At 50.6% G+C, this 26343-nt stretch overlaps 2 protein-coding genes across 7 annotated transcripts in view; both read right to left on the bottom strand.

Annotated features, from left to right (window-relative positions):
- Nucleotides 1–21630, bottom strand: part of asb13a.2 (ankyrin repeat and SOCS box containing 13a, tandem duplicate 2) — a 37014-nt gene extending 15384 nt beyond the window's left edge. For 2 of the 5 annotated variants that reach the window (XR_015112378.1, XR_015112381.1), the window contains exons 1-8: nucleotides 21470–21630; nucleotides 20385–20572; nucleotides 19936–20092; nucleotides 19535–19669; nucleotides 18873–19064; nucleotides 18038–18126; nucleotides 10967–13722; nucleotides 2107–2405 (exon numbers count right to left, since the gene is read on the bottom strand). Coding sequence is in view for 1 of the 5 variants with exons in the window: in XM_086201298.1 (XP_086057424.1) it covers nucleotides 17999–18126; nucleotides 18873–19064; nucleotides 19535–19669; nucleotides 19936–20092; nucleotides 20385–20572; nucleotides 21470–21512 (843 nt within the window). In the remaining 4 variants the exon portion in view is untranslated. Of the gene's footprint in view, nucleotides 1–2106; nucleotides 2406–10966; nucleotides 13723–15974; nucleotides 18127–18872; nucleotides 19065–19534; nucleotides 19670–19935; nucleotides 20093–20384; nucleotides 20573–21469 lie in introns of those variants that run through there. The other 3 variants (XR_015112379.1, XR_015112380.1, XM_086201298.1) reach the window with 3 other exon arrangements.
- A 100-nt stretch (nucleotides 21631–21730) lies between these two features.
- Nucleotides 21731–26231, bottom strand: asb13a.1 (ankyrin repeat and SOCS box containing 13a, tandem duplicate 1). 2 transcript variants are annotated; one of them, XM_086201295.1, is made up of 7 exons: nucleotides 26068–26231; nucleotides 25686–25892; nucleotides 24642–24829; nucleotides 23011–23167; nucleotides 22808–22942; nucleotides 22542–22733; nucleotides 21731–22462 (listed from the first exon to the last, which is right to left on the bottom strand). In XM_086201295.1, the coding sequence occupies exons 2-7, from the start codon at nucleotides 25726–25728 to the stop codon at nucleotides 22305–22307; spliced, it is 873 nt and encodes a 290-aa protein (XP_086057421.1). In that variant the 5' UTR covers nucleotides 25729–25892; nucleotides 26068–26231; the 3' UTR covers nucleotides 21731–22304. The 2 variants fall into 2 exon arrangements, with proteins under 2 accessions (XP_086057421.1, XP_086057422.1); XM_086201296.1 differs by lacking the exons at nucleotides 25686–25892; nucleotides 26068–26231 and adding an exon at nucleotides 24896–25656.
- Between the last annotated feature and the right edge of the window lie 112 nt (nucleotides 26232–26343).

Below are 26343 nucleotides of genomic sequence, written 5' to 3'. Positions count from 1 at the left end.
AGTCCCTGATGAAAAGCAACCCGTCTACGTTCAGCGGACGCCGTGGAACATCCCGCAGTGCGGCAGGCTGCAGGATACACACACGATACACACAACCCTATAAAAGCTTTGAGCCGCGGATCCCTGGTGTCAGCGCTGCTGCGGCGGTTTCAGGGTGGCGAGCGAAGGCCCTGGCTGACGTGCGTTTCATCGTCAGGCAGTTGAGCTCCCGCACGAGAACGTCGGGACAGAGTTCTGACGAGGAATGGATTCATGGCTCTGCTCCACCCTGGGAACAAACCCTGCCAGAGAGCAGCCGCCCTCCCCCGGGAGCCTCCACAAGGAACATTCGCAACATGGGAACCCCTGGATGTGTCGGCCAGTTTTGAGAGAAGAACAAAGGGAATGGAGAGTTTGTGCGTTCTCATCTCTGATTGAGAGCAATAAAATCCGTGCTGCCGGTTTACGTTGTAGGCGTGATTCAGCCTCGGACGTGAATTCCGTCTGCACACCTGGGAGAGGTTTTTATTTTCATATCAGTGAGACGCATCACGAGAACTCAAACCTCCGGCCAAGTGGATGAGAGCTGTTTGTGGCGCCGTGATCAACCTGGCGATGTGAACATCTCAACATCCTGGACCTCAGAGAAACACCTTCTAACCCTCAGAGCAGCAACATTTAAGACCGAAGCTGTGAGGCGTCTTTGACCTGCATTTGTCTGACATAACCATGAATCGTGCCAGAGCAGACATAGGAGGGAGCCTGACTCTGTGTGTGTGTGTGTGTGTGTGTGTGTGTGAGAGGTTGAACTGCTGCGTGGAAGTAAAGGTTCAAACAGAAGGTGAGCTGTTGCTCGCTAACGTGACGTCTGTCCGTCCATCACTGTAGAGCAGCGGACGGTCAGTGGGTCTCCCTCCAGAGAACCTGGAACCAGACTCCAGCTGGTCCGGTCCATCCTTGAGGCTGGTGGATATTTAATTCTGGAAGTCTTGTCATCAACTCCAAACATTGTCCCTCTCTGACCTTCATGACTGACATATAAGGATCAGGGCCACACGGAACCACAGGGACCACTTGAGGGGCTCAGACCACAGGAACCGGGGCCTCTGTTTAGTTCTGGAGTGACTGATCCCTCTGAGGGTTTATTTTATGCTGCAGGCTCACCGTTGATGTTTCACTGAAACTGTCTTAGTTCAGTTGTGCTTCAAGATGGACACAGAGAGTGTGGCGGGGGGGGGGCCAAGAGAAAAGGCCGAGGCAGAACAAGGGATGAGGCAACTGGGATGTTCCCTGGAACGTTCTGGAGGCTCCTGAGGCAGAGCGCAGCGTTCTCCAGCTCTGCTGAAGACTCAGCGCCGAGTGCTGGTTTGCACTGCTTTATATAACCTTCCCACATCTGACCCTGGTCCCGGCAATCACACACTTGCCTCTCATCAGGGGTCATCAGACTGCAATCAGTCTGAGCAGAGACAGGTGCCCCCCCAGCCCAGGTGCATGAACCCAGAGGACGATGCAGGAAGTGAGTGTCGCGAGCAGAAGCTGTGTGTGAAGGTCGCCATCGGAGTCTGGAACGTTCGCCAGAGGCAGAAGAAATGATGAAACTGAAAGGTTTTGACTGAGCAGATTTCAGACTTTGAGACTCAAGTTTTAGTCAAGTCAGTTTCATTTTCTAGCGCCGCACCAAAGCGCGTCACATTAAAGTGCTTGAAGTGCAACATACGCAGGAATGAACCGAGGCAAAAAGGAAAAGGGTTAAAAGACATCGCCAGTCGATCCAAAGAGTTCCTCGCCGTTCTACGAGCCAACGCCTTTAAAATGCTGGTTTTCTCAGTGAAGATCTGAACCTTTATTTTGTTCTTTCAGCCTAAACGTGACCACAGACGCATTTTAACGTGCAGAAGTTCTTCACTTTGTGTCACCATACAAATACAAATCATCACAATAAGAACAAGTCAGTAAAAGACCTGCCGTCAATCAGTCACCCGTGTCACAGCTGTCAATCATCTGAACTAATTTTCCCGAAAAGTGCTCCCTGTTACAAATGAGATTAGGAGAGCAGGCTTCCGTGTGTGTGTGTGTGTGTGTGTGTGTGTGTGTGTGTGTGTGTGTGTGTGTGACTGAACCTACTTTGTGTGAATGTCTGGCTCTAGCCAGTAAAGCCTGGATCAAAGGCTGCGGACGGCCCCGCGTCCATCTGTGTTTGGTCACTCTTTCCGTCCAGACGGCGAAGAGCTGCAGGTGAGGCCTGTCAGACGGGAACGTTTTCCAAAGCAACTGGATGCTGGGAAATCCAGGAAACTGGCAGCTGTTTTCCATCTTCCTCATAAGGACGCGGTGGAAGAGGAAGCCAGTGAATCGTAGAAACATCAGCTGGGACGGAGGGAGAGGTGTGAGGCCAGGAGGGAGAGGAGCGTCCCGGCAGGCGTCTGGTGGAAAGTGACGAGCAGGAGTTCAAAGTCAACATAAATCATGATAACGAGGAGTGAGAAATAATACAGAATGAGGTAATCATGACCTTTAACGAGCTCTCCCCCACGCTTGCTAAACACGAGTCAGGGAAAACATCAGCGCCACTAAAACTTCATTTGCTACGTTTCCCCGACAAAAACTGGAGTCGTGGTGAATCTGCACCGCCGCCCTCCGGTCACACGGAGCAGAAACGAGGGGGCTCGTTTATTAGGCTACTAAACCTCCAGGGAACAGCGACTGACGGAGGAAACGGAGCGTTGAGTGAGTGTGACACGCTGACGGTTCAGGCAGTTTTCCCTTCAGACATTCCTCCTGAAGAGAAAGTGCTCGTGTAGGCGAGCAGAATGGCTTCTGATCTCTTGACTCGGACAGATTTATGGGTTCTGTGCAGGAGGTTCAGGGAAATGTGCTCGGCTCTTTAATCAGTCGCAGGTAACTGCCGGCTGATTGATGAGTCAGCAGGAATGGTGTGTGGCGTTTTCACCTCCAGGCCCCAGAGCCAGGACCCACAGGGGCCTGCGTTAGGAGCTGCTGAGACGTATGACAGCGTCTTCACAGGACAAACCAGAACCACGCACCCAAAGGAGGGGACGCGACGTCATTCCACCCGCGTGACAACGTACACGGTGGTCCGGTCCGAGTCTGGCAACGACATTTCTGAAAATGTACGCTTCATAAACTTTGGGCCAATAAGACGTTGTTTGACCAGGACCTGATGGTTCCAGCTGACCACCGACTGGTCCGTCAGCGTGGTGCCTCAGGATGCTGATGGTGGATTGGGATTAAATCTGACTGGACAACAGAATTTGTATCGACTGAAAGGCTTGGCTGCGTCGTTTCATCTTTTGCGGCGTAGTTACAGGGCGTCTCAGACGCTGCGTTTGCTTCCTCTCATTTTTTCTGTCCTGTTCCTGTTCGACTGGATTCCGTAAAAACACGCAGGGTTTTTCCTTCATCTGACGGAGGCGGGATGTCGGCCGGGGCAGCAACCGCTGGGGTTTTTGGACAGAACAGTTGCACTTTGAGGAAGAACTCATTGTTCTGCCTGAGGGTTCTGTTGGGATCCCTCAGGGAGGCGCGGCTCTCCTGAGTGCTGCTTGTTGATGATGTCACACTCCTGTTCCTGTGCTGGAGCTCACACGGCCGGAGAGTTCTGACCTCTTGGATGAAGAGCATTTACACTTCCATAACGAAGACCAATGGCTGTTTGTTTTTAGGAGGCACATTTCACTTCACAAGAGCGAACATTTACCCACAATCCCATTCACTTCAGCTCGTCACCACAACGCAACACGTGCATTTTGTTTCTGCAAATCGAGAGAACGTCCCGATGTGTTTCCTGCAGAACGAAAGGAGCTCCTCTAGAGGAGTGTAACGATGCTTGGGGGGATCTGGAGCACAGTTAGCATCAGACGTTCACGGTTATGAGCGCGCTGGTTCAATAACTCAAAGGCCTTCAAAGACGGCCGGTGTCAGGGTGGGACCTGGTCAGGAAATTCCGTCTGACGATTCCTGTCAGCGACAGAACACAAAAGTGAACGTTTGTTCGGACAAACGCATAAACACACTGTCAGAAAGTGTGAACACACACTCCCCAGCCCCGGCCAGCTCCATCAGAGCGTCTGCGGCGGGGTTACATAACGAGAGCAACAAGTGATGGATGAGGCGCTCACACAGATGACACTAAGTTATTCCAGGACTCGAGTAATTCAAGCTCCCCTCCTTTACAAACCATCAGGAGGAAACGGTGGCAGCCCTCGCTGCTCAGGACCACCAGACCTGGACCGGCTCCTCGTGAGGGGACGAGTCTCCAACACCTACCTCACTTTTCTCAGAGGAAAACTGGACTCGTACGTTGCAACCAATAAAAAGAGACGTTTGAGCCAGCTGAGCTGTTGTTAGCCATCAGTCCCCACTAGCTTCCAGCTAAATATACGTGGCTGGTTCTTCCTGCATTGGGGAGTCACTGAGAGGAGATGCAGGAGGGACAAATGTCTCAGTGAGCTCAAGACTCCTGGCAGGGAGAACTGGTGGTGAGGTAGCACTTCTCTCTTCCACCAGCCTGTCTCCTCGTTCCGCGTCTTCATGTGTGAACGTGAGCAGGTCCCTCGCCGCGGCTCCCCCACCTCCAGCGAGGTGAACTTCCTCTCCTGCCGTCGCTCCACGTCCGTCGCCGTCAGCTGTGCCAAGTGTGCAACTTTCTGACAAGATGTCAAACCTCCTGCCCCTGGCTTGTTTGTGAAGAATGTGACCTCTGACCTTTTGTTTCAGATCCTAAAAGCCTGAGGACACTGCACCTGCCTGACACTGCCAGCACATGCCTCCATGAGAGCACACACACACACACACACACACACACACACACACACACACACACACACACACACACACACACACTCTTCAGAATGTGTGTGTCAATAACACTTTAGCACGCCAGTAAAGTTCCCTGAAACTGATCTGCTTGAGGAACCCTGAAGAATTTTGATTGTCTAGTAAAATATTCATGGTTTTCCTTCAGAGAGCTGCCACTCGCCAATAAACCCGGTTCTGATTAATGTGGCCAGCTGGTGGGCCGAGCTGCTCCTCGCTCCGGACCTCCAAGGTGACCCTCAGCAACCGCCAACCCCCATGTGAAGGTACTTTAATCCAAAGACTCCCTGACATTTACCTGCAGAAGAATTCCCCTCATGCCTTTAGTGGTTTTGTGTTTCTCAGCCAAACAGAGAACAAAGAGAATTTCTGCCTTAATGAGTATTTAGACGTCGTTACTTTTGAAGTTGCTTTGTTTCATCAAAGCTTTGTTTTCTTTCTGTGGTTTTGTCTGCCAATCGTACTGTTGTCATTTTTGAGAAATTATGAGTCACCTGGTCCCCAGCAGTCATAGCTAAATAACTAACAACATTTTAAATAAATACAATTTTCATGGTTGTTTTAGTCATTTAGACTTTTTTTCGACGATTCCATCAGATCCCCTGCGTTGTGAGTGAATTAGTGAGAAATGATGTCAAAACATTCAAAAATGACCAGGAAACAGAAAAACATCAGGCACACAAAACTGGGGAAACACAAAGAAAACGATCAAGTAAATAATGAAATTAGACATTTAGATGTAAACTGTCTCGTATTTACTGTTGATATATTTGATGAAAACCGCTGAGACTTTGGACTGCTGAGGAGTCCAGGAAGGCCCTCAGGGGTTCCTGGCTCCTGGGTGGCTACCGCATTCTCACCAAACCTGAGCTGAATCATCGGTGAACGAGTCTCACAATCTTCTTGTCTCGAGTGATACGAATGCTGGGCCGGCCTGCTGGCCGTGATTCTGGTTCATGGTGTTCAGGGGACAAGAGTTCCATGCTACTTTCAGTCACGTGAGCGACTGAGCACTGAACAAATCTGGTCCTGAACCCACTCTCCACCTCCCTCTATCCCCTACAGCAACACTCCAATTGCTCTCTCTCTATCTCTATTACAGTTCTCACTCACACTCACACACACACACACACACACACACACGCACGCACCATCTCTTATTACACGCGTCTGCTTTCTGAGCTCTACAGACTCTCCGCACGTCTCACATGGAAAACTTCAGACCACTCGCAGCATAATTCCATATTTTGGCTGCAGCGTCCCTCAATAACTTTCACCGCCACAACGATTGCCTTCGCAGACCGACAGCGCCGCACTGCACAGCCACAATGCAAGGAATCCAGACGTTACCCAATATCCCGGGAGAGGCCGGCGGGGATACACACAGTTCATGTTAGAGACACGCCAACACGCCGTGTGACTGCTGGAATCAGGCTGCTGCAGGCGGCTCGACCGGGAAAACACACACCGACTCCGCCGGATGTCGTCAATCTGTGTTGTTACGCGTCAAAAGTACAAGCAGAACACATTTGCTACCACTGAGGTGACAAATAAAGTACTGCAGGATCATGTAAAAGATGTACATTCGTTGTTGGTGTTTGAAGGTTCAGGTCACCCAGATCTCAGCTGGACGCAGTCACATGACCAGTCTCTTCAGCGGTGAGCGCTGAAATAATTGCCCTGTTACAACATTTATCCCACGGTCGGTCACATGCTGATGTTCACCTTTGACCTCTGCTGTGTTCACACACTTTGCAGCAACTTGGTCTCTAAACAAAACGGTTCACACTCCATAATAAAAGGACACTGATGGCAGTTAGCGCTTGGTTAGTTGGCGGTTACTAATGCTTTATTAACACTTAGCTAATGTGTCCAGTGATGAGTTATAAACGTTCCTGTAAACACTTCGATTTACTCAAAACATTGATGGCCAACGGGTGGAAGGACTACAGCAGTTTGAACACGGCACTTTGGACTCTTTGGGAATTGTGATTTCAACTTTGCTTGGAATGTTACAGACTAAATACTGAACCGTGAAAATCACGGGCGGATCAGATGTTGACGAAAGAAGCGAGACGAGTGGAGGTCAGGCACAGATGTGTGCTGGTGGTTTATTCTACGTGTAACCAGGGCTGCTAGTTTGCTGTCCCCGTTGACACCAGTGATCACCTTGAGCACACAAGTAAATAAACAAGGGAAACCGTGGCGGGATGAAGGTAAATGTAAACATGTGTCCTGATGCTAACAAATGTTTACAACACGATGTGTGATGATGTCATGATCACTATGATTGGATGCTAATGGAGCCTCCAGTTTTCCAACCTTGAGTTGAGTGTTTGGCGGTGAACAGTTTGCTCTGAATGCTGAGGCTAGTTAGCTACTTAGCTAGTTACTTGTTAGCTTAGCTGTCGCGGCTAGCAGGAGCACACCTCCCTGGTGTCATGACATTCAAGCCAGCGGCAGCGGGAACCTCAACAGAGATTGCTAGCATGCTAAAGCTGCCTCCACTGAGCAGTCAGGGCTACCGGCTCCAGGCAGGACCCCCAAGCTTGGACCCACGTCACCAAATTATCCTGAAATCTAGCTGGACATCTCAGATCAAACATGTCAGCAGGAGGATGAACCATCTGCTGGTCCTCTCGCTCCTCCTCTGTCCTCCCGTTTGGCCCTTGGAGTTTGTGCACTAGCGGCTCCTTCTGAGATGCTAGCTGAACTAGGGTTGCCAACCATCCCGTATTAGCTGGAACGCCCCGTATCTGGGATGCGCCTCTTTTAGCTCAACTACGGGGCGTCCCAGCTAATACGGGATGGTTGGCAACCCTAAGCTGAACTGTTCTGGCTTCATGTGCCACTGAGCAGTTTTCATCTGAACTCCTGAGGTCCCATCTCTAAGAGTGCTTCCAGTCCCCTCACACATCCACGCTGTCTCTGCAGGCCGGTGCAGCAACCAGCAGCCCGTTAGCATGCATCATTGGAATAACATTAGCGCCGTGCCCGTCAGGTGACAGGAGTTTGTGGTGACGGCCGCCTGAACTCTTCCATTCTTAAGATAAAAGCTGCATGTTAGCAAGACTAAAAGTGTCAACCGAGCTGTGACTGCAGGTCCCTGGAGACGGTTCGCTCTGGCTTCCGTCAGGGTACACCGTCAGCGCAGGTTACGTGTGTGTACATTCACACATGCCTTTGTAAGACCGCTGCAGCCGAGTGTCGCCTCACCAGCTAACAGGAACACGTATGTGGGTGTTTGCATGTGCGTGGAATGTAAGACAAAGTGCAGCCCCCCCCCATGGCTCTCCTGAAGTTGAGGCCAGCTGGCTGACCCTCTCCTTTCCACCTATCACTGCTAACCTTCACATCGACCCTCTCTCTCACTCACACACACACACACACACACACACACACACACACACACACACACACACACACACACACACACACACACACACCAGGGGCGTCATAATAAAAGTGGGTTAGCTGTGCTGGTGTGGACAGTTGCCAGGAATCACACTCATCCCTCTCCTGCCTTCTTATCCTTCACTGATTTTCCAGTTTTCACAGCAACTCTGGAAAGTGTGACTAAGCGTTTCCTGTGGAAAATTGTATTTGAACATAGTAATTTAGCTCCTGCAGCAGTGCTGCTGTTAGCAGACGGACGAGAAACAGCGGAGATACGAAACCGCTGTGTCAACTGTGAGACGACAATCTACATTTAACTTTCCACAAAGCTGTCAAAGGAGAGGCCAGGGTCTCTCCAGCCAGGGTCAGAGGTCAACATTTTGTGGACGCAGCACAAGGTCTGTGCTGTAAACCAGATATTTATGGAGCCGCTGGCTGGAGTGAGGCAGCACAAAGACACAATTAGGACACCCAGCTGACACACAATGTCAGACATACACATCAGGTCATAGTTGAAATCTGATGAAAATAAAACGCGCTGGACCTGAAACCACTAAAAACACTCGCGTTTAATGAAGACTGATGGAATTCAGTTGACGTGCCTTAAAGGTAGGTACCAGTCACACAATCAGTCCCGGTCCGGACGGTCGGTTCAGCCACACATAAAATACAGTTTCTCCCACAGTATGAAAAACCAAGCACCTGTAAAACAACCAGTTCCACTACATTTGCCTTCCTGACCCACGCAGCGTGTGACAGCCACGCCTCCGCCAACCCTTCATGGTCACGGGTGAACAGCAAAACATCTCAGCACATAAAACCATGCACAAGAAGAAAAACTGTTTTGTAAAATCCACAGGAAGGCTGCCACAGGAAGTTAGCAAAAAAATGTGTAACATTCCCCAGAAACTAGTCAAACGGTTTTTGAGTTTCAGTGCAGGTATAAACGGCGAGAGGCTCCGACATCACGGGCCAACAATGAGATACGGTGAAGCGAGAGGAACGAGCGCGGAGACAGCGAGGAGGTTTATTACACCGTGTTACCGCGTATGAGGTTTCCCTCCTGCTCCGGTGTGAACTACACGTCAACTGACCTGCTGGAGTTATTGAGGCTGTTAAAGAGCTCCACAGAGAGAGGACGCCAGGTAGGAGTAGGCCAGCGAGACACACACTCGTCAGCCCTGAGGAAACCCAGCTTTATTTAAAGCCACACTTAAATTTATTACCCTCTGTTTTCTTTTTTTAAATAAAATCTGTTTGTACCAAAACGGCTCTGGGCACCTCACTTCACTGCCAGGGGAGGCAACAAGGTGTTGTAACCTCGTTTGCAGAACAAAATGTTGGCCGTGTGAGTGATGAGGGACCGGGGCTCAGACAGATGGCGCAACTGCTGCTCGCCACCATTTTCACGTCCGCCAGCTTGCAAGTGCAAGAGTACACAAGGATGAAGACATCTGTGGCACTGCCGTGTGCCCACTGTGGAACTGGTCAAAAGGTCGTGTTGCAACAATGTTCTAAATGTTCTGCAACACAGATGAGTGGCATAACAATAGACCCAGGGGGCGGGGCCTGGGAGGGGCGGGGCCAGAGAGGGCAGCAGAGCCAGGTTTGTTCCCATCGTCGTCAGCTGTACGGGAACATGGTGCTAGTTTTTGCATCAGTGAACAGTGAACCTTAGAATGTATAAAACGAACCCACAGCATAGTAGATGTACTCTACGCGTACAAATACTCTGCTGCGGGGGGGTAGAGAGCAGCAGGTCAGGTTCGTCTGAGGCGCCATCAGGGAGCAGGCGGAGCGCCAGATGGTTTGTGATGGAACGTAAGACTGAGCTGCTCGCCGGCCCCTGTAGGAGACGCTGTGGTCTGGCTCCTCTTACCACCGCTCCAGCTGAATATACGTGGCTGGCTCTTCCTGCATTCTGGAGTCACAAACAAGCGATGCAGGAAGAAAAAAAATGTCTCGGTGAGCTCAAGACTCCCGTCAGCGAGTGCTTGTTCAAGATGACTTGTTCGGTTGCAGTATCGGTTTAATGCCTCAGTTCCTGCAACCTCTCAGCACCGGATAACCAGGCAGCGGTGAACCAGTCGGTCTCACCTGCCACGGTGGCGCTGACAGCAGACGAGGACCGCCGCAGGTGTAAACTGAGCTCCAGCACCTCACAGGCGCCAGGCGGATGCGTTCAGGCTAATCTCATCTTCCTATAAACTATTATTACAGTGTGAAGAGCAGCAGTTGTTTAATGGTGCAGAAAAATGCTTTGTAGGCTGCAGTAGGAATCTTTTTCCCGCTGTCGCTATGCAATGCACCCAAACACACACCTGGGTGCAGCGGAGGCTCAGCCCAAGCTCGCCGTTTGACACGCATGTGCTTTCAATCCGTCACTGTGGCGCTGCAGATGTTTATCCTCTCTGAACGGAACCTCAACTCACCTTCATCTCAGCTGCTACCTGGTTTTTTTTGGAGCAGCGTACAAAACAGGTCGTCTTCTATTTAAAGGACAACATCAGGCCAAGTTCTGTGTTTATTTTGAGCAAATGCAGAAAAGCCAGGCCGCTCATATCCTGACAAGCACAGGAGGTTCTCACGATGGAGGAAACATTCCTGACTGATGTCTGCGCTCATCCCTGATCAGCACACACGTCTGCCACCTGTAGCTTCCTGCTGATCGCTCATGTTCATGCAGCTTTGGTGTCGAGACAATACTGGTTCCAGTAATAATTAGTCATCTTTATTAAGAGTGAGAGCTCACCTAAAGAGAAGCCAAGTCCTCCTGACCGCCCCCTGGTGGCCAGTTGCAGCACAGGTCATTAACTCCACCCTCCAAGTTGACATGGATGCTCAGCGCAGGGACTCGGTGGACCACAGACGGACATTTAATCCAGATGGTTCAATCAAGACGGAGGCCCACACACTCGCGGCTCACGCCAAGTTATTTGAGAGTGGCAGATCCAGAGAGGCGGGACTCGTGATCAAACATGACATCAGAACAAAATACGTTTGGTATAGAAAATCATTAAGGGGGGGGGGGGGGTGCGTAGGAAGTCATACCTGTGAGGGACTCACGAGCTCTGCTGTTGGTCTCTGGCTTCCGGATCTGCATCGGGATCAGATTTGATTCAGCTCCTCTTCCCACATGTGCTGGCTAACGGCTAAATGTTAGCATACGAGGCTGGAGTTGTAGTTCAGCCAGCGGGTGCTGCCTCTCTCTATGAACTACAACAACGTGACTGTGTTTCTGAGACGACGGCAGGCAGAAAAGGATTACAGCACAGTCACTTTGCGATCAGATAAATCTGCATATTGCATGTTCATGTTTCCATCGCCTCCTTCTCTGAGGGAAACTGTTGTGACGAGCACACGTGTGGCTGTACGTCCATGTGAAGCTGTTGCAAATGAATTTTTTGTGGTTAAACTGATCAGTCGTAGCCTTCGCCACCACACACTCACGCTGGAATCAGCTGACTGCAGCCAACACATCACCTCCTGACCAACATTCAGGGCTGCAGAGGTGAGGATGGATGGAATTACAACCCTGTAATGAATTCCTTTTTACTGCGTGTTTGTCATGGTAGAAGGTGACTTGAGTGGGAGCCTAGGTGACAGGTCATGATGGATCATCCCTGACTGAGGAGGAGCGAGGGTTCACCTGTGCAGCCGCTCAGAAACCGTGACCCCGCAACAAACAAGACCTGATCAAAGTTCATAAAGACATGGCGTCTCAGCCAAGACTTAAGAACCTCGATGCTCTTTACCTCCGCTAACATGCTTTTCTCCTGGTTAGGAGAGCGAACGGACACGGCCGTCTGTTACACAAGCTGGCATGCCCCCGGCGAGGTGATGGAGGTCGGCCAGACGGCAGCTCCACCTGCAGCACATTCTGTCCTCCACATTTGTTTTGTGAAGCAGAGGAATGAGCCTCCATCATCCTGGACACACTGCCGCTCTCATGTGCTGTTGGACCGATAAATCACACGCGTGAACAAAGGTGGCTGAATTAATGGCTGTGCTACTTTAATGCCCCCCCGTAGATTACAAATGTATCTACACAGCTGTAACATCTGGACGCTGCGTGCTGCACTTACAAGGGTGTTAAAAGGAAGTGTTAACAAGTCACTCATGAAGTTGAGACGTTTACACCTGAAATAAAACTGGCATTTGAAAATGACCTGAAAAACGTGATGCAATCGTCACTAGAAGATTTCTGCCTCGGCCTCAGGCAGGAACATGACATAGAAACCAAAAATTCAGGTAACTGACCTTTGACCTGTCGTTCATGGGACATATCTGTAACTATCACTTCACACCTGCACTGACATCGGGTCTGAAAGATGAGAAACACGCAAATGTTTATTCATCGACAAGTGAGAGAATCCTAAGGGACAAACTGTTTCTGAAGGAACAGCATCTGTAGATATTTCAGCCCATAAAATACTGACGCTTAGCACTTAGCAACCCAAACAAGTGAGAAGTTCTTCAGGCGCCAAGAGGAAAGAATAAATGCTGGCCAGCTAAACGTGATGAATGGATGGGCTGATGAAGCTGACACCTGAGGAACCTGCTGTACGGCGCAGGAACAGAAAGTGCTGTCTGCAGCTGAGAGTGTTTGATATCTGGCTGAACACACAATGGATGAAAGGCTGCAGGGAAATTGTGTCAGAGTAACATAGTACTTGTATCTGAAGTACTTGTATTCCATGAGAGTCTAGATTTCATTCATTCCACGGGTCAGGTCGGTTACACAACCGCCTGCTTCCCTCCAGCTGCCACAGAAATATTTGTTTTTGCAGAACTATGAAGGTGCGAGGCACCGAGTGCAGCGACGCGGTGAGGAGGAGTGACGGATGCTCAGGAGGTGCCACTCACACCTCCACCTCCTCAATCCTCAGGCCCAACAGAGGAGGGAATATTTCAGAAGAGACGACCCAGGCTGCAGCTCCTGGAGGTGCACACGCCGGATCAGACAGCCAGAACCGGAGGCTAGCCGACGGAGCCCTGCAGCGGCCACAAAGAGCCCAATGAATTTGTGGGCGTAGGAGAGGAACGTTTCTGAGGCAGCAACTTATAAACGGTTCCCTCGATTCAGCTTATTAAGAGGAGAAGATATAAAATTGAAAAAATATATCAAATTAATAAATTGTGTGGGCAAGTTATATACTGAAGCTACAAACTACTGAAGTGTGGGAACATGGAAATAAAATAACTCCATTCCTCACAATTTTCTCTCTCTCCCATATATGGACAGGGATGTGTGTGTGAGTGCGTGTGTGTGTGGCCGTAAACGCAGCGCGACCATCCTCCTCTCCGGGTTCAACTCTCGTCTGGATCATTAACCTCCATGTTGGTGACTTCCACAGAAAAAGCCAGCGCATCGTTCCTGACGAATGCACGCCGTGTCGTCAGCGAGGGCAACCGGCCGACTTTGACTCTTCATCTTCATGCGATGAATTAGATACTTCCCCTGAATATCAGGAGTCCTTGGACAGGTCCAGGCTGTCTCCCGTGTTCCTGGAACACAGAGAACCAGCCAGTGGGTTACTGCTGAGCCGGCACACGTCAACAGCAGCTGCAGAACAAAGACAGACGTGTCTGGGAGAGAAACTCTGCTGACTTCCTCTGGACTGGAGGCCGAGACGGGGGACTCCCTCTCACAAACACAACCAGATGGCTCAGTCATCAGGCTGCTTGTGAAATGCGTGCGAGTGTGTAAGCCCGCCCTGCAGACACACACCAGCATGATCTCCTGACAGTGGAGCGGTCTGAGCTCCCGAACGCGTGGAGGCAGACTGGCTGGGATCTGCACAATTAACTGGAGCAAAGAAACCACTTAAGAAGCCAGAGACCCACTGGTGCAACCATAAATTGGTATAATTAAAAGTGTTAATCGGCCAAATCATTTACCGCTCACTTTGATGTCTTCTGTACATTAGAACCCGGAGAATGTGTGTTTCCCACGTTTGCGTTGTCAAGCCGGTTCCACGCAAGTGTTGTGGCTGTGACGTTCTCCCCGGGGAACCTTCCTGAGGACCAGAGTGTGCACTCCCACACACTGGAGCAACCCTGACAAAGCCTGTAAAACTCTTACAGGACGAAAATAACGACCGACTAACTCATTCTAGAAAACTGTACACAAACACTGAGTCAGTCGTGGTTTGAGCTCTGCCCCTGACATTTAACCCAAATTCATGATGTTTCAGAGCTCCAAATAGACGCTACTCAGGAATCCTCAAGTTCCCTGGAGAGAAGCTGGCGAGGACGATGAGAGCTCTGTGTTTCTGATGAATCACATCAAAGTTGCAGAACAACGAGGCCCCAACTCCAGCGTGCAGCTGACATGAGCAGGTCCTACCAAAACTACGTGAAATAACTCAGCAGCATCTAAGTGGAAGTCTCAGCTTCCTGTTGATTTAGTGACTGACTCAGACTGCAGTTTTGTTCCACTGGATTGAAACCAGAATCAGAGTTCCCTTAAATCCTGCACATGAACGGACGGCGCGATGCAGGAACAAGTCCTCACCCTGGCAGTAGCAGGCGGAGGCTCGGTGAGTTCTGCAGCGTCTCACATCTGCAGCTCATTTCAGACTGCTGATGCGCAGGGTCTGGGGGGTGGGGTGGGGGGGTTGGCGGCGTGGCAGTGGACCATCACAGCATCCAGCTCTGTTTGTCTCTAATTCCCAAACAAAAGCCCCCCACTTCCTGTCTGTTTTAGAGCCTCAATCTGTCTGCCAATCTGCTGGAGGCTCCGCCAAGATAACGTCGTCTGTAGTTGCGTCTACATCAGCAGGAGGGCGAGGAGGAGCTCCACCAGTCAGTAGGCTCCTCTGGACCTGGGCTCCTGGACTTCTTGTTGGCTCGACTTGATTTCCTTGTGTGTGGCGCAGCCTGGTGGCCAATGTGTTACACTGCACTTGAACGTTGACCCGACGCCACATTCTCCCTACAGACTGAACTAAACACCAGCGCTGCAGCTTTTGCTCCCATTTTGCAGAGTTCAAAGTAAAGATTAAAGACTTGTCCTATAAAGATGTGCTACAGGTGAGTGTCACCTGACAGGTGTGACTCATCAGTGGCTCGTTAAACAGCAGGATTATCACACAGGCCGACAACAGGACCCTGCCCACTGTGGTTTCATCTGAGAGCAAAGGCCTTTGAGGCCATGGGAAAGGGGGGGGTCAACCCTTTGCTCCATGCTCTTCTCCGTCTCATGGAGCTCTGGCGTCATCAGGCTGTGGCGGGAGGGGATGGCGTGGCTGAGCTGCAGGATCTCGTCCTGCTGTCTGAGCATCCAAACTGGTCACTGGTCAGAAACCATGACGACCTGGACCCGGTGAGAACGAGAGCTCTCAGGTGAAGAGGGCGGATGTGGGAGCACATGGCCAGCAGCTGTGAGGACGGCGGGGGGCCGGCGAATGTCCAGATGAGGGAGGCAGTTTATGGTGGCAACATGACGATGAAACCAAGGTGCAGCAGCTCTGGCGCGCATTCCTTCAAAACCTGACATCAGAGGCATGGAGTCATGCGACAGAAGCAAACGTGAGCTCTTTACTCACTGTGACCTGTCCAGGACTCACAATCCCGCCGCTGAAGCGTCTCCTTGTGTTCACCAACCTGGAGTTTAACACATTTATCAACAAAAAGTGACAGGAACAAACCTTTTGTGTGTGCAGTAGAAGACACAAAAACTAGACACACACAAAACAGACGCTTTAGCTTCTGGCGTCTGAACTGCACATCTGTGGCAGCAGAGCGCTGAGAACCCGCATCAGGTTCCTGCCAGGAAAACAGGCAGCAACACCGTCGGCACAACATGTTTAATGTCCTCGTGTTAAAGTTACACTTTAGCAGCAACATACGGTTTTAACGGTTTGACAAATACAGAAATCACATTTTGGAGGGACGATTCATCAGCGGCTGCAGCACCGCGACTGAGACAACACAGCGCTTCACCCCCGGGGAGCGAGGGTCATCCTTCAGCCTAGCTGAACGTTCCAGCATGCTCTCCTCCTCCTCTCCAGTTTCCAGTCCCTCCTGCAGGCTCTGAGGCCAGCCCAGCTCCTGCCTTAAATAGAAACCATGTCTGCTGCATGGGGGTCAGACACTGGAACAAGTCTCCACATTTGGTGCTTCAAGATACGAGCAGGCCGAGATCGCGGTGGACCGACTCTTTCCATCACCGATCCAAATGTCCTGCAAGGACGTGAAACTTTGATCCAATCAGCCGGAGTGAGACGGGCAGCTCGGGCCGATGAGAGGTGGCGGTTCCTCCCACAGGTAAACGTTTCAGGGTGGCAACACCACAAAGTCCTCCTGTGGCATCAGTACATGGACTGAAGGAGAGAGCGGAGGAGGGGCGATGATGGGGAGCTCTCCTCATTCAATGAATAAAACGAACTAATTGAAGTAACGGTTGGTGTGAAGCACTGAGGGGGAAATCACTGATGTGAGTGAAACCTGGAGTTCAGGGACGATTCATCATTTCACTCCAAAGTTCACGTTTGTGGGTCTAAACAAGAACTGAAGACCTTGAACCGGTGGGAAGTCACCAGCACAACTAGCTAGAGTTTACTTGTTTCTGACGCGCAGGACCGTCCAACACACAGATGGCTGGTTAGCTCCGCCCCCTATATATCACTACGAGGGGTCATTCTGACAGGCAGAAGTCGCCCAAACTCAGAGGTCAAGCACAGGCTGCGTGCCGGCGGGTGCTTGCATCCGTGTGCAGTGCAGCAGCAACTTGTCCTCCTCTGGATTATTCGTGTTTGGTATTTTCAGTTGCAGCTCGATGCTCAACGCTGAACCAGTTTCAATCCCATTCATCACCCACAGCAAAGGGAAGCAGAGCCAAGCTCTAAAAACCACAATTAGCCGTTAACGGTGCAAACGAACTGAATTGTCCACAATTCCTTCGGTTCCCGCTCGGCCTGATTCGACCTCGGAGGTCAGATACGTACCGAAACAGTCGGCTCATCCTGGCGGAGAGCCAGCCAGCCTCTGGGAGGAAGCACTCGAGCGAGTCAAAAACAGCTCAGAAGAACATCGGCCTAAAAATAGCGGACCTCATTTCGCTCTCTGGGTCATCGTGGAGATTTAAACAAACGTCTGGGCTCCTTCAGCGTCAGTCGCCAGGAGGCGTCAGAGAGGCTCAGCTGCTGCAGCAACACTCGATGTGGATTCACTCCAGCGACACTTCGCCGCAGATGCGTGCTGATTAAGACTGTTGACGCACACACACAGCCTGGATGTCTCTCCAGCTCCCGTGGTTCAGCTCCACGGTTCAGTCCAGCGCAGAAGCAGCAGACACTTGAGTTTGAGCAACAAGAGATCGAAAAAGGGACGTTTGTGTTGGTGTGAAGTTTAAGACGTTTTCTTGTCATGGCTTCTTTCCCTGACGTTTGTGTAGACAACAGCTGTGTGACGTGACAAACGGGGAAGCACTTGCCCTGAGCTTGGTTGGCCCCCCCTCCAGCCAGGGGTCAGGGTTGGCTGGCTTCAGGAATACTGTGCTTCATCAGTGCCAGAAGCCTTTGAGCAGGAACAGTGTTTCACTATGGGCCTCATTCAGGACATTTTATGGTGGTCAGAGTTCTTCTTACACACACTGGAAGACTAAAGTCAGGGCTAAAAACATCCTACGGTATTTAAGACCAAATTTAGAGCGTAAGCACCTTCCTGAACGAGGCCCTCACCTGAGACTCAGGAGCACACAAGCTGTGGCTAAGTTGTGTTTTCTCTACGTTTGTGCGGCTGCTTTGTGCGTTTCCAGTCTGAGAACTCCATCTCTGTGTCACTGATATCTGAGGTAGCTGATGATGAGTTTGGGCACCTCCAGTTGACCTACGACCTCCAAAGCTCTGGTCCCCAGCTTCTTCCTCACTGCCAACCTGCTGAGCTGCTGCAGACTCATGGGAGTGGCTGCAGGAGTGAAAAGGGAAGAGTTAAAAAGGAATGAGCTGCGTGTGTGTGTGCGTGTGTGTGTGTGTGTGTGTGTTATGAACAGAGAGCTAGCACAGAGGCAGTATTTGTAATAGGATGAAGTAATATTTGCCGGCAGCTAAATTCTGACTGTAGAAGGTGAATTGTGAGATGAATAAACAATGTTTAAATCTCTTGTTACACACAAAAGACCTTTAGCCCTAAATTTAGTCTGGCAGACAGGAGACCAAGCCTGATGCTAACTGTGACTCATCTGGAAACACAAAGGTCTTTAGCAGCCTGGGTGACTGACAGTTACAGAGACACACAACTGATCTTAGGAGTGTGGAGTAACAACTAGACATCAGGCTTATCTGCCTGCCTGCGAGACTAAACTGAGGGCTTAATCTAGAAGAGGAAATGTGTGCACAGAAACGTTTTCATGAAGCCAAGCAACAGTCCAGGGGTGACACCACGAGCATGAAGGCTGAGTTTGAAGATCTGTATTGTCTGCTCCAGTACTACGGAGTACTAATCTAGTATTATAGCAAAAACTACTCACTGAGTACCACAGAGTACTGAAATACTAAAACCTCAACATGTTGTCCGGCTGGATGTGACACGACTCGCCTCCTCATAAACATCCCTAACTGATGGTGATCAGGCGTCAATGATCCGTGCTGCCACCTGCTGGTGCCGTCTTGATACCACAGGATTAAAAACACCTTCATTCAACAGCAACGCACCCTCGTAGAACTGCAGGCAGGCCGCGGCAGGAGAGCCTGGCGTGGTGTAGTCCACGGGTTTCCTGTCATGTTGATCTCGGGCGTAAACGTTGGCCCCAAACTGCACCAGTACCTCGATCATGTCCACTCGCATGTGTTTAGCGGCGTGGTGCAGCGGAGTTTCGTGCAGCCGGGCAGCGTTCACTTTAGCACCTGAGAGAACACGACGTGTCACTGCGAGCAATTTCACACAACGGCCGTGAACATTAGCGAGAGAGGAATGACAGCTTCTCTGAGTCTTACATTTTCAGGACTGATGAGTTATGTTATCATGATGTATATCAAGAAGGTTATTTGTCAAAAAGCAAACAGGAGTACAGCAGTGTGTCTGCATGCCTGTCACCGTGACCTCTGACCACCAGAAGCTTTCAGCAGCGTTCCAGAGATGTCAGGTCAGAGAACGGGACGGATGGACGCCCACAAACACAATGCTTCCAAAACTCCCATCACCACTATGATAGCACATGGAGGCCGTTCCATGTTCTGACACACAATAATAACAGCGGTCAATTACTGCAAATGCTTTGTACCGCATCAGCTGACTAAGAGCTCGAACCGGCAGATCCGAATCAATCCCCAAATCTGACTGGCTGCTCCCCAACGTCACACGACGCCATTCTCACCTGCATTGAGGAGCTCTTTAACACAGTTAGTGTGTTTGTAAGCACACGCCACCAGCAGCGGGGTCCCGTAGTAAAGGTCGTACGCCTCCAGGTGAGCCCCCGTGGCGATCAGCAGCTTCACACAGTCAGTGTTCCCTGGGGGAGAACAGCATTTACTCCTCATAAATGGCCTGCAAGTTGAATGTGTGCATGAGAAATGTGCTTCTGGAATGTTGTGATGGACGCTGATGTCATCGATTATGGCTGCGCCTGTGTTGACTTTACCACAGACCTTGATCAAATCATGGTGCAACCTTGAAAACATGCAGTACTTCTGACATTTTACAGCATGTAGAAAGACACGGAGAGTTCCTGGGCTTTCCAAAAAGCTAAAGGTCATGTGAGCTGAGCTGAGCACCCACCGCCCATGCAGGCCTCGTGGAGGGGTGAGGCGGTGCGGGAGGTGAGCGCAGGGTTGGCCATGGCGCCGTGATCCAGCAGGAGCCTCACACACTCCAGACTGCCCGCCGAGCAGGCGTCACACAGTGGCGTGCTTCCATCCACATTCCTCGCATCCACCTGAAACCCATCACAGGATCCATGTGAAGAAGCACCTCAGCAGCTCCTCTGACATCACCTTGTTGGGGGACGAAAAGCCAAAGCTCGCAGTACGGCTGGGTATTTGATGACTTTTGACAAAGGCATGCTAACACTTCCCACCCGCTACCATTCATTGTGCTAAGCTAACAAAAAGGTCTTCTTCTTTTCTGGCCCTGGGGAGGATGGGAAACAGGGAACCTCGCAGTCAAAGTACACATCTAAAAATAGCCATTACGCAGCAGCCAGGTACCCGTCTGCCTCCCTGGCTCACCTGAGCTCCAGCCTCTAGCAGCAGCCGGACACACTGGACCTGTCCGCGGAGACAGGCCTCGTGCAGCGGCGTGATGGAGTCCACCGCCACGATGTTAACAGACGCCCCGCTCTGGATGAGGCGCTCCAGTTGAGAAGCCTGGCCCAGGGACGCTGCCTTATGGACCTCAGTCCTCTCTGACCAGCAGCCTGCAGGAGCACGCGCACACACACACACACACGCACGCACATGCACACACACACGCACGCACGCACACACACACACACACACACACACACACGCACACACACACGAGTCAGGATGCACAATAAATCAGTTTGTCATGGTTTTAACTGCAGCTGTTGTACTTCTATGTACAAAAATATATCTTCACAAAAAATAGCACTTAAAAAAACCTGGAAAAGTAATGAAGTTTATGTTTGTCTTTTTGCCATAAATAAGAAAATAAGTTGACTGTTGAAAATCTATGGTTAATTTTCATTTCCTCAAGTATTTATTAGGCATCAATCACCATGAATTTTAGTTAAATATAATGTATTAAATGTTAGTGCATGGATTATTTATTCCAGACGTGTGTATACACACACTTGCCCGTTAACATTTTCCTCAGAGGCTTGAAATGTAACAGTGAAAATTAACTCCGAATAAATGAAGCTGTTTATACTCGAATTAAATGTGAATTTTCCATGTTCGTAATGAGATTTTAATACGGTAATATAAAAGTTGAGTAACTAGATACTTGTAGTTTAATTTGTTGCTTTATAGTTTCATAAGCGCAGGTGGATGGATACTAATTGGCACTCCATTTTCGTAGTTTTTAAATACCAAAAACTGTGTAACCGCTGGTCTACGCAGTGTCTGAGACTCAAGGAGCTAAAATGTATGTGATTTATTATGACACTACACTTCAGTCTGTAACGCTGTGAAAAGATTTTTACACAAGAGCTCGTTTCACGCGCCAACACGTCACTGGTTAGCAGCTAGCATGCTAGCTGTAGGGAAGCTAGCGAGCTCGCCTCCGCACAAACGGCGTCCAGAGTCCAACCAGCCGTCGAGTCGCCGGTCGTCTCTCCTGGGACACTCACCGATGTCTCCGAAGATGTACGGCCGGGAGCTTCCCACGTCCATCGTCCCTGTGCGCCTCCACCGAGTCGCCGCAAAAGTAGCGCAGTGACGAGTGAGGAGATGTTGGTAAACAGCCGAGCCTTCGCAGTGTTTCCATGCGGCAAGAGTCACGTGAGAAACCCACAACTCCAAATGCATGCTGGGACTTGATGTTTTCAGAGGCACACTTAATGCCAAGTTCAACAGCAGAATCCACGTAGACGTACTTCACCACACAAGCCTGACAGAAGCGCTTCTCCTCCACGGAGAAAAATCCCGCTTCCTTCGTTCCTTTGTTTTCACGGGAAAAAGCATTTCTGCCACAACTTTTGTAGACAAACGGGATGATTTTACAGGAGAACAGTGGTCAGCTCTCTCTCACTGAACTGTTTTTTTATTCAAAGTCAGTCAGAATTCTGGATATTTTTTTAACTCAACTAAAATTCTGATAAAAAGACAAATATTTTTTGAGAACGGGTAGATCTGACAAAGGTCATCGACGTACTTCTCACGTTGCTGGAACTTTAGATCCTTTATCTCATGAAAAATGATGTCAGTAATTCAGAAAAAAAGGGATCAACGCTAAAAATGTTTTCAGCTGAATAACCTTTAGCCCAAACATGAGAAATTACATAGAATAACAATCAATAAAATAAATTGCAATCAAAGGAGACATCTGAAGCAGACGCAGCCCTGCATGCCACAAAGGTCATCTACATTTGTCAGCCATGAAAACGTGAATCCAAACTCAACACAGCAACATGAGGCGACCTCCATTCTCTCCAAATCAACAACCGTGGGATTTCAGTCTGGAAGTCATGTGACATTCAGCAGCGATGTGGGATGATCGCAGTACTGCAGGTAGCTGTGGATGCGGCGGGATATGTCCAGCTGACCTATGACCTCTGAGGCTACGGTGCCAAACATGGTCCTCACCGTGACTCGGCACAGCTGCTGCAGACTCAGGGGGTTACCTGTCAGGATCAGACGGTTGTGAGGAGCAGAAACTGAAGACCTTTCATGAGTCACTGAAGAAACCAAGCCTGAGTTTACTTTCGTAGAGGCGGAGGCAGGCGTCAGCTGCAGACCCAGGCGTCGTGTAGCCTCCAGGTTTCCTGCCGTGGTTATCGCTGGCGTACACGTTGGCTCCAAACTCCACCAGCAGCTCAATCATGTCCAGCATCTCGGCTCGTGCGGCGTGGTGCAACGCGGTCTCGTGGAACTTTACAGAGTTCACCTTGGCACCTGTGGGAAGTTGGATCTTAGTCCTGTTTGTTCCACTCTTTGACTCTGCACATGCCTGCAGTGCTTCAGCCGACCTGCCATCAGAAGCTCCTTGACACACGCCACGTGTTGTTTAGCACACGCGATGTGAAGGGGCGGACCAAAGTGGATGTCGTAGGCCTCCAGCTGAGCACCGCTGGCTATCAACAACCTCACGACTTCAACGTTACCTGGGAGGGAGACACGCTGATTAGTTCTGAGACTACCGGACCCGCCTTGGTTCCACTGCGGCAGCCACCTTGTATGCAGGCCTCGTGGAGCGGCGACGCAGTGAGAGCTGTGAGGGACGGGTTCACTTTGGCGCCGTACTGCAGCAGCAGCTTGACACACTCCAGGCTACCAGCAGCACAGGCGTTACAGAGGGGGGTGCTGCCGTGGATGGTCCGGACATCCACCTGCACAACCAGAGACGTTAGTGGTGACCCGCCAACATCATGGCTACAAAGAGCCCCAAGGTTTCGTTTTTACCACAGCGCCCGAGGGCGGAGCCACTGCTAATTAAGACCACTCCCTCCCACAGTTCCTTTACTTAATCAAAGGGAGAAATACCCGAATAAATACCACTCTGATAAAAGTCTCCATTCAAAAAGTTCTACTTGAGTAAAGGTAGGGAAGTGTTGCATAAAAGTAAAAGTACACCATCTCCACTGCAGCGGAGGGTTCCAGTGCTGGGGTACCCAGTTGTGCTGGTCTGAGTACGCAGACCTCGGTCCTGCCCACTCAGCTACTTCCTCGTCACGGTTTTCTGGACCAACCAGCTCAGGCTCAGGATGTCGGCGTGTCGGCCAGGATCAGGAGCAGCACTCACAAAAATGGTCGGTCAAAGTTTTGAGGTGCTGCGTCAAATCACTACTCCCAGTCAGGGAAGTAGTTCCGGCTGTGCGTCTGATTAAAAAATGACAGTGAAACATGATAACATTCTAACGGTTATTTCACAGTGGATGATGAACACATCCATCCATTTTCTCTGCCGCTCACCCGCGAGGGTCGTCAGGGTGACCCACTGTGGCTCACTGTGGCTCACTGTGACCCACTGTGGCCCACTGTGGCTCACTGTGACCCACTGTGGCTCACTGTGACTCACTGTGACCCACTGTGGCTCACTGTGGCTCACTGTGACCCACTGTGACCCACTGTGGCTCACTGTGGCTCACTGTGACTCACTGTGACCCACTGTGGCTCACTGTGGCTCACTGTGACCCACTGTGACCCACTGTGGCTCACTGTGACCCACTGTGGCTCACTGTGGCTCACTGTGACCCACTGTGGCTCACTGTGGCTCACTGTGACCCACTGTGACCCACTGTGGCTCACTGTGACCCACTGTGGCTCACTGTGGCTCACTGTGACCCACTGTGGCTCACTGTGGCTCACTGTGACCCACTGTGACCCACTGTGGCTCACTGCAAGAACCAATTTGGGTCAAAGACATTCGATCTCTTTCGACAGCAGTTTGCTAACCAAGCTGGTCTCTGGGGTGAAGGATATCCATCCTCCTGTCTGGCTCTGGGGAGGATGATCAAAGAAACATATTTCCTGAAATTTGGCGTTCGCCGATGACTCGCAGTCATGTGACTGTGGGCGGTGGCCGAGGGGCTGGTTGGTGGCTGTCTGTGAGAAGGCTGTTGATGCTGGCGGTCACCACTGAAGTGCTTAAATGCAAGATGACACCTGAGCCGTGAGGTTCTGTTAGCGGGGACCGCTAGCATGCATATATAGAGCTGATATATTTAACTGGCCCAGAGACATCCGAGCCGCCAGGGAACCTCTGATCAGCTGCTGGCAGCGGGGCACCCCAGCTCACCCTGCGATGCTCGCACGGCTACGACCACAGCCCCACCTCACGAAGATCGCACAGCTTTACCCCACCTGGGCCCCAGCCTCCAGCAGCAGCCGGGCACAGTGGGGGTGGGCCTGGATGCTGGCCTCATGCAGCGGAGTGATGTTGTCCACCGTCACCATGTTGACTGATGCTCCGCCCTCGATCAGCTGTTTCAATTGTAGAGTCCTGCCATGAGACGCCGCTTCATGCAGGGCGGTTCGGTCCGCCCAGAATCCTGACACACACGGTAACGGTTAACCACAAAAGGAAGAGACACACACGTCAGACACAGCTGCCTCACCATGGTAACGCTGCTGAACCAAAACTCGTCACCACAGTCACCATCACGTTCTTGGGGCGGTTCTGACCACATCTGAACGTGCCACCAGGCGGCAGGTGCCATCTGGTTCTGCACCTCTGGCCCTCCACCAGGTTGGGTGAATATCAGCCTCCCACAACAAACAAAATTAACGAGACGAATTTGGAAAAATTCATGGACTCTAACCTTTTTCACTGAGATGTTTACGACACTAAATAAAAAATAACCCAATTCTTGACTTTTTAATCTTTAACTTGTCTGAGCTTTAGAATGTTAAATTAAAATAAACATTTCAATGTTTTTTTCCTCTCGCCCCACATTTAAAACATTATTCTACATTAAACAATCGAAAAATTGGCGACCTTTGCATTGAGGCACCAACTTCAGCTTCATAAATGTTCCCAGCTTCGCTTTTACAAGGTAGTTCTGACCCATCAAGGGATTCTGGAGCCCGCGTGCTGCTCCACCTGGGGGGAGGGGGGCTCTGGACCCGACCCAGGTAGGGAACCTGCCTTTTAGTCAGGTGCTGGGCTCTCATTTAGGAACATGGAACAGGAGAACTGGTATCGTTTCTGACACCACTGCACCAGCTGGACGGACCTCTCCAGTTGGAGCCGTACCGGCAGCTGCTCGACTGCTCCACGGTTCGACTGTTGGCTTTATCCGGTATTTAAGAAGCGACTACAGGCGCGACGGGCTGCCGTGAGGAAACACGCCGCTACTGACGCGTCCCCGACGGCCAACACCGGCAGGAACCGGCGAGAACTCTTACCGATGTCACACAGCGAGGAGCTCCGCGCCGCTGTCGTCTCCATTTTCACTCGCGCGGCACTTCAACCGCGTAGAAGACGGAGGGGAGAGCAGTGGCTCATGGGAGTTGTAGTTGTAACGGGTGTGAAGGCTCTGAATATTGAATATTAGCGCTTCAGCGTGAGAGATGGCCGGTCCAGGAATGTCCGACTGTTCAGTCCTGCAACAACTACAGACGGAACATGGAGGAATGTGGACATGAAGTCTAGACGTACGCTCAGGACTACACATTTTAAAGCAGCAGCACAGGTCCCGTTGGCTTGCTTTTACTATCCTTCAAATGGTTTAGTTTTGAAATACTGCACATTAAACCATTCAATACTTGTTTACTTTTATTTACGTACTTTCTCACTGTCAAGTCAATGCCCAACAGGTTCAAGGTTCTGATTAACTCCGTCAACGCCAGCTTTCCCGGACCAGCGAACACCGCAGGTGGTGACATGGACCGACCAGGCGACAGGGTTCATGCGCGGGTTTACCCATGGATTTCTGGGTGTTGGAGGAACATTTTCATGGCCATACATTCTCTGAGAATCTCTGTACACACAAGAAATCAACAGAATTGGAGAATTTCACCAGCGTGTCGAAGTGAAAACTTGTGTTCAAGTAAATCTACATCG

This window comes from Aulostomus chinensis, chromosome 4 (genome assembly GCF_037954235.1).
Source record: "Aulostomus chinensis isolate RoL2024-O1b breed Wild chromosome 4, RoL_Achi_v1.0, whole genome shotgun sequence".
NCBI classification, from domain to species: Eukaryota; Metazoa; Chordata; class Actinopteri; order Syngnathiformes; family Aulostomidae; genus Aulostomus; species Aulostomus chinensis.
The sequence above is the reverse complement of the archived record's forward strand: the minus strand, read 5'-3'. Positions and strand labels throughout refer to the sequence as shown.

Excerpts from the sequence above, each read along its gene's own strand:
- asb13a.1 (XM_086201295.1), bottom strand. The coding sequence starts at position 25,728 with ATGGAGACGACAGCGGCGCGGAGCTCCTCGCTGTGTGACATCG. Across the intron at positions 23,168-24,641 it reads TGCTGGAGGCTGGGGCCCAG|GTGGATGTCCGGACCATCCA; the intron begins GTGGGGTAAAGC and ends CTGGTTGTGCAG. Across the intron at positions 22,463-22,541 it reads CTGCCTCCGCCTCTACGAAA|GTAACCCCCTGAGTCTGCAG; the intron begins GTAAACTCAGGC and ends TGATCCTGACAG.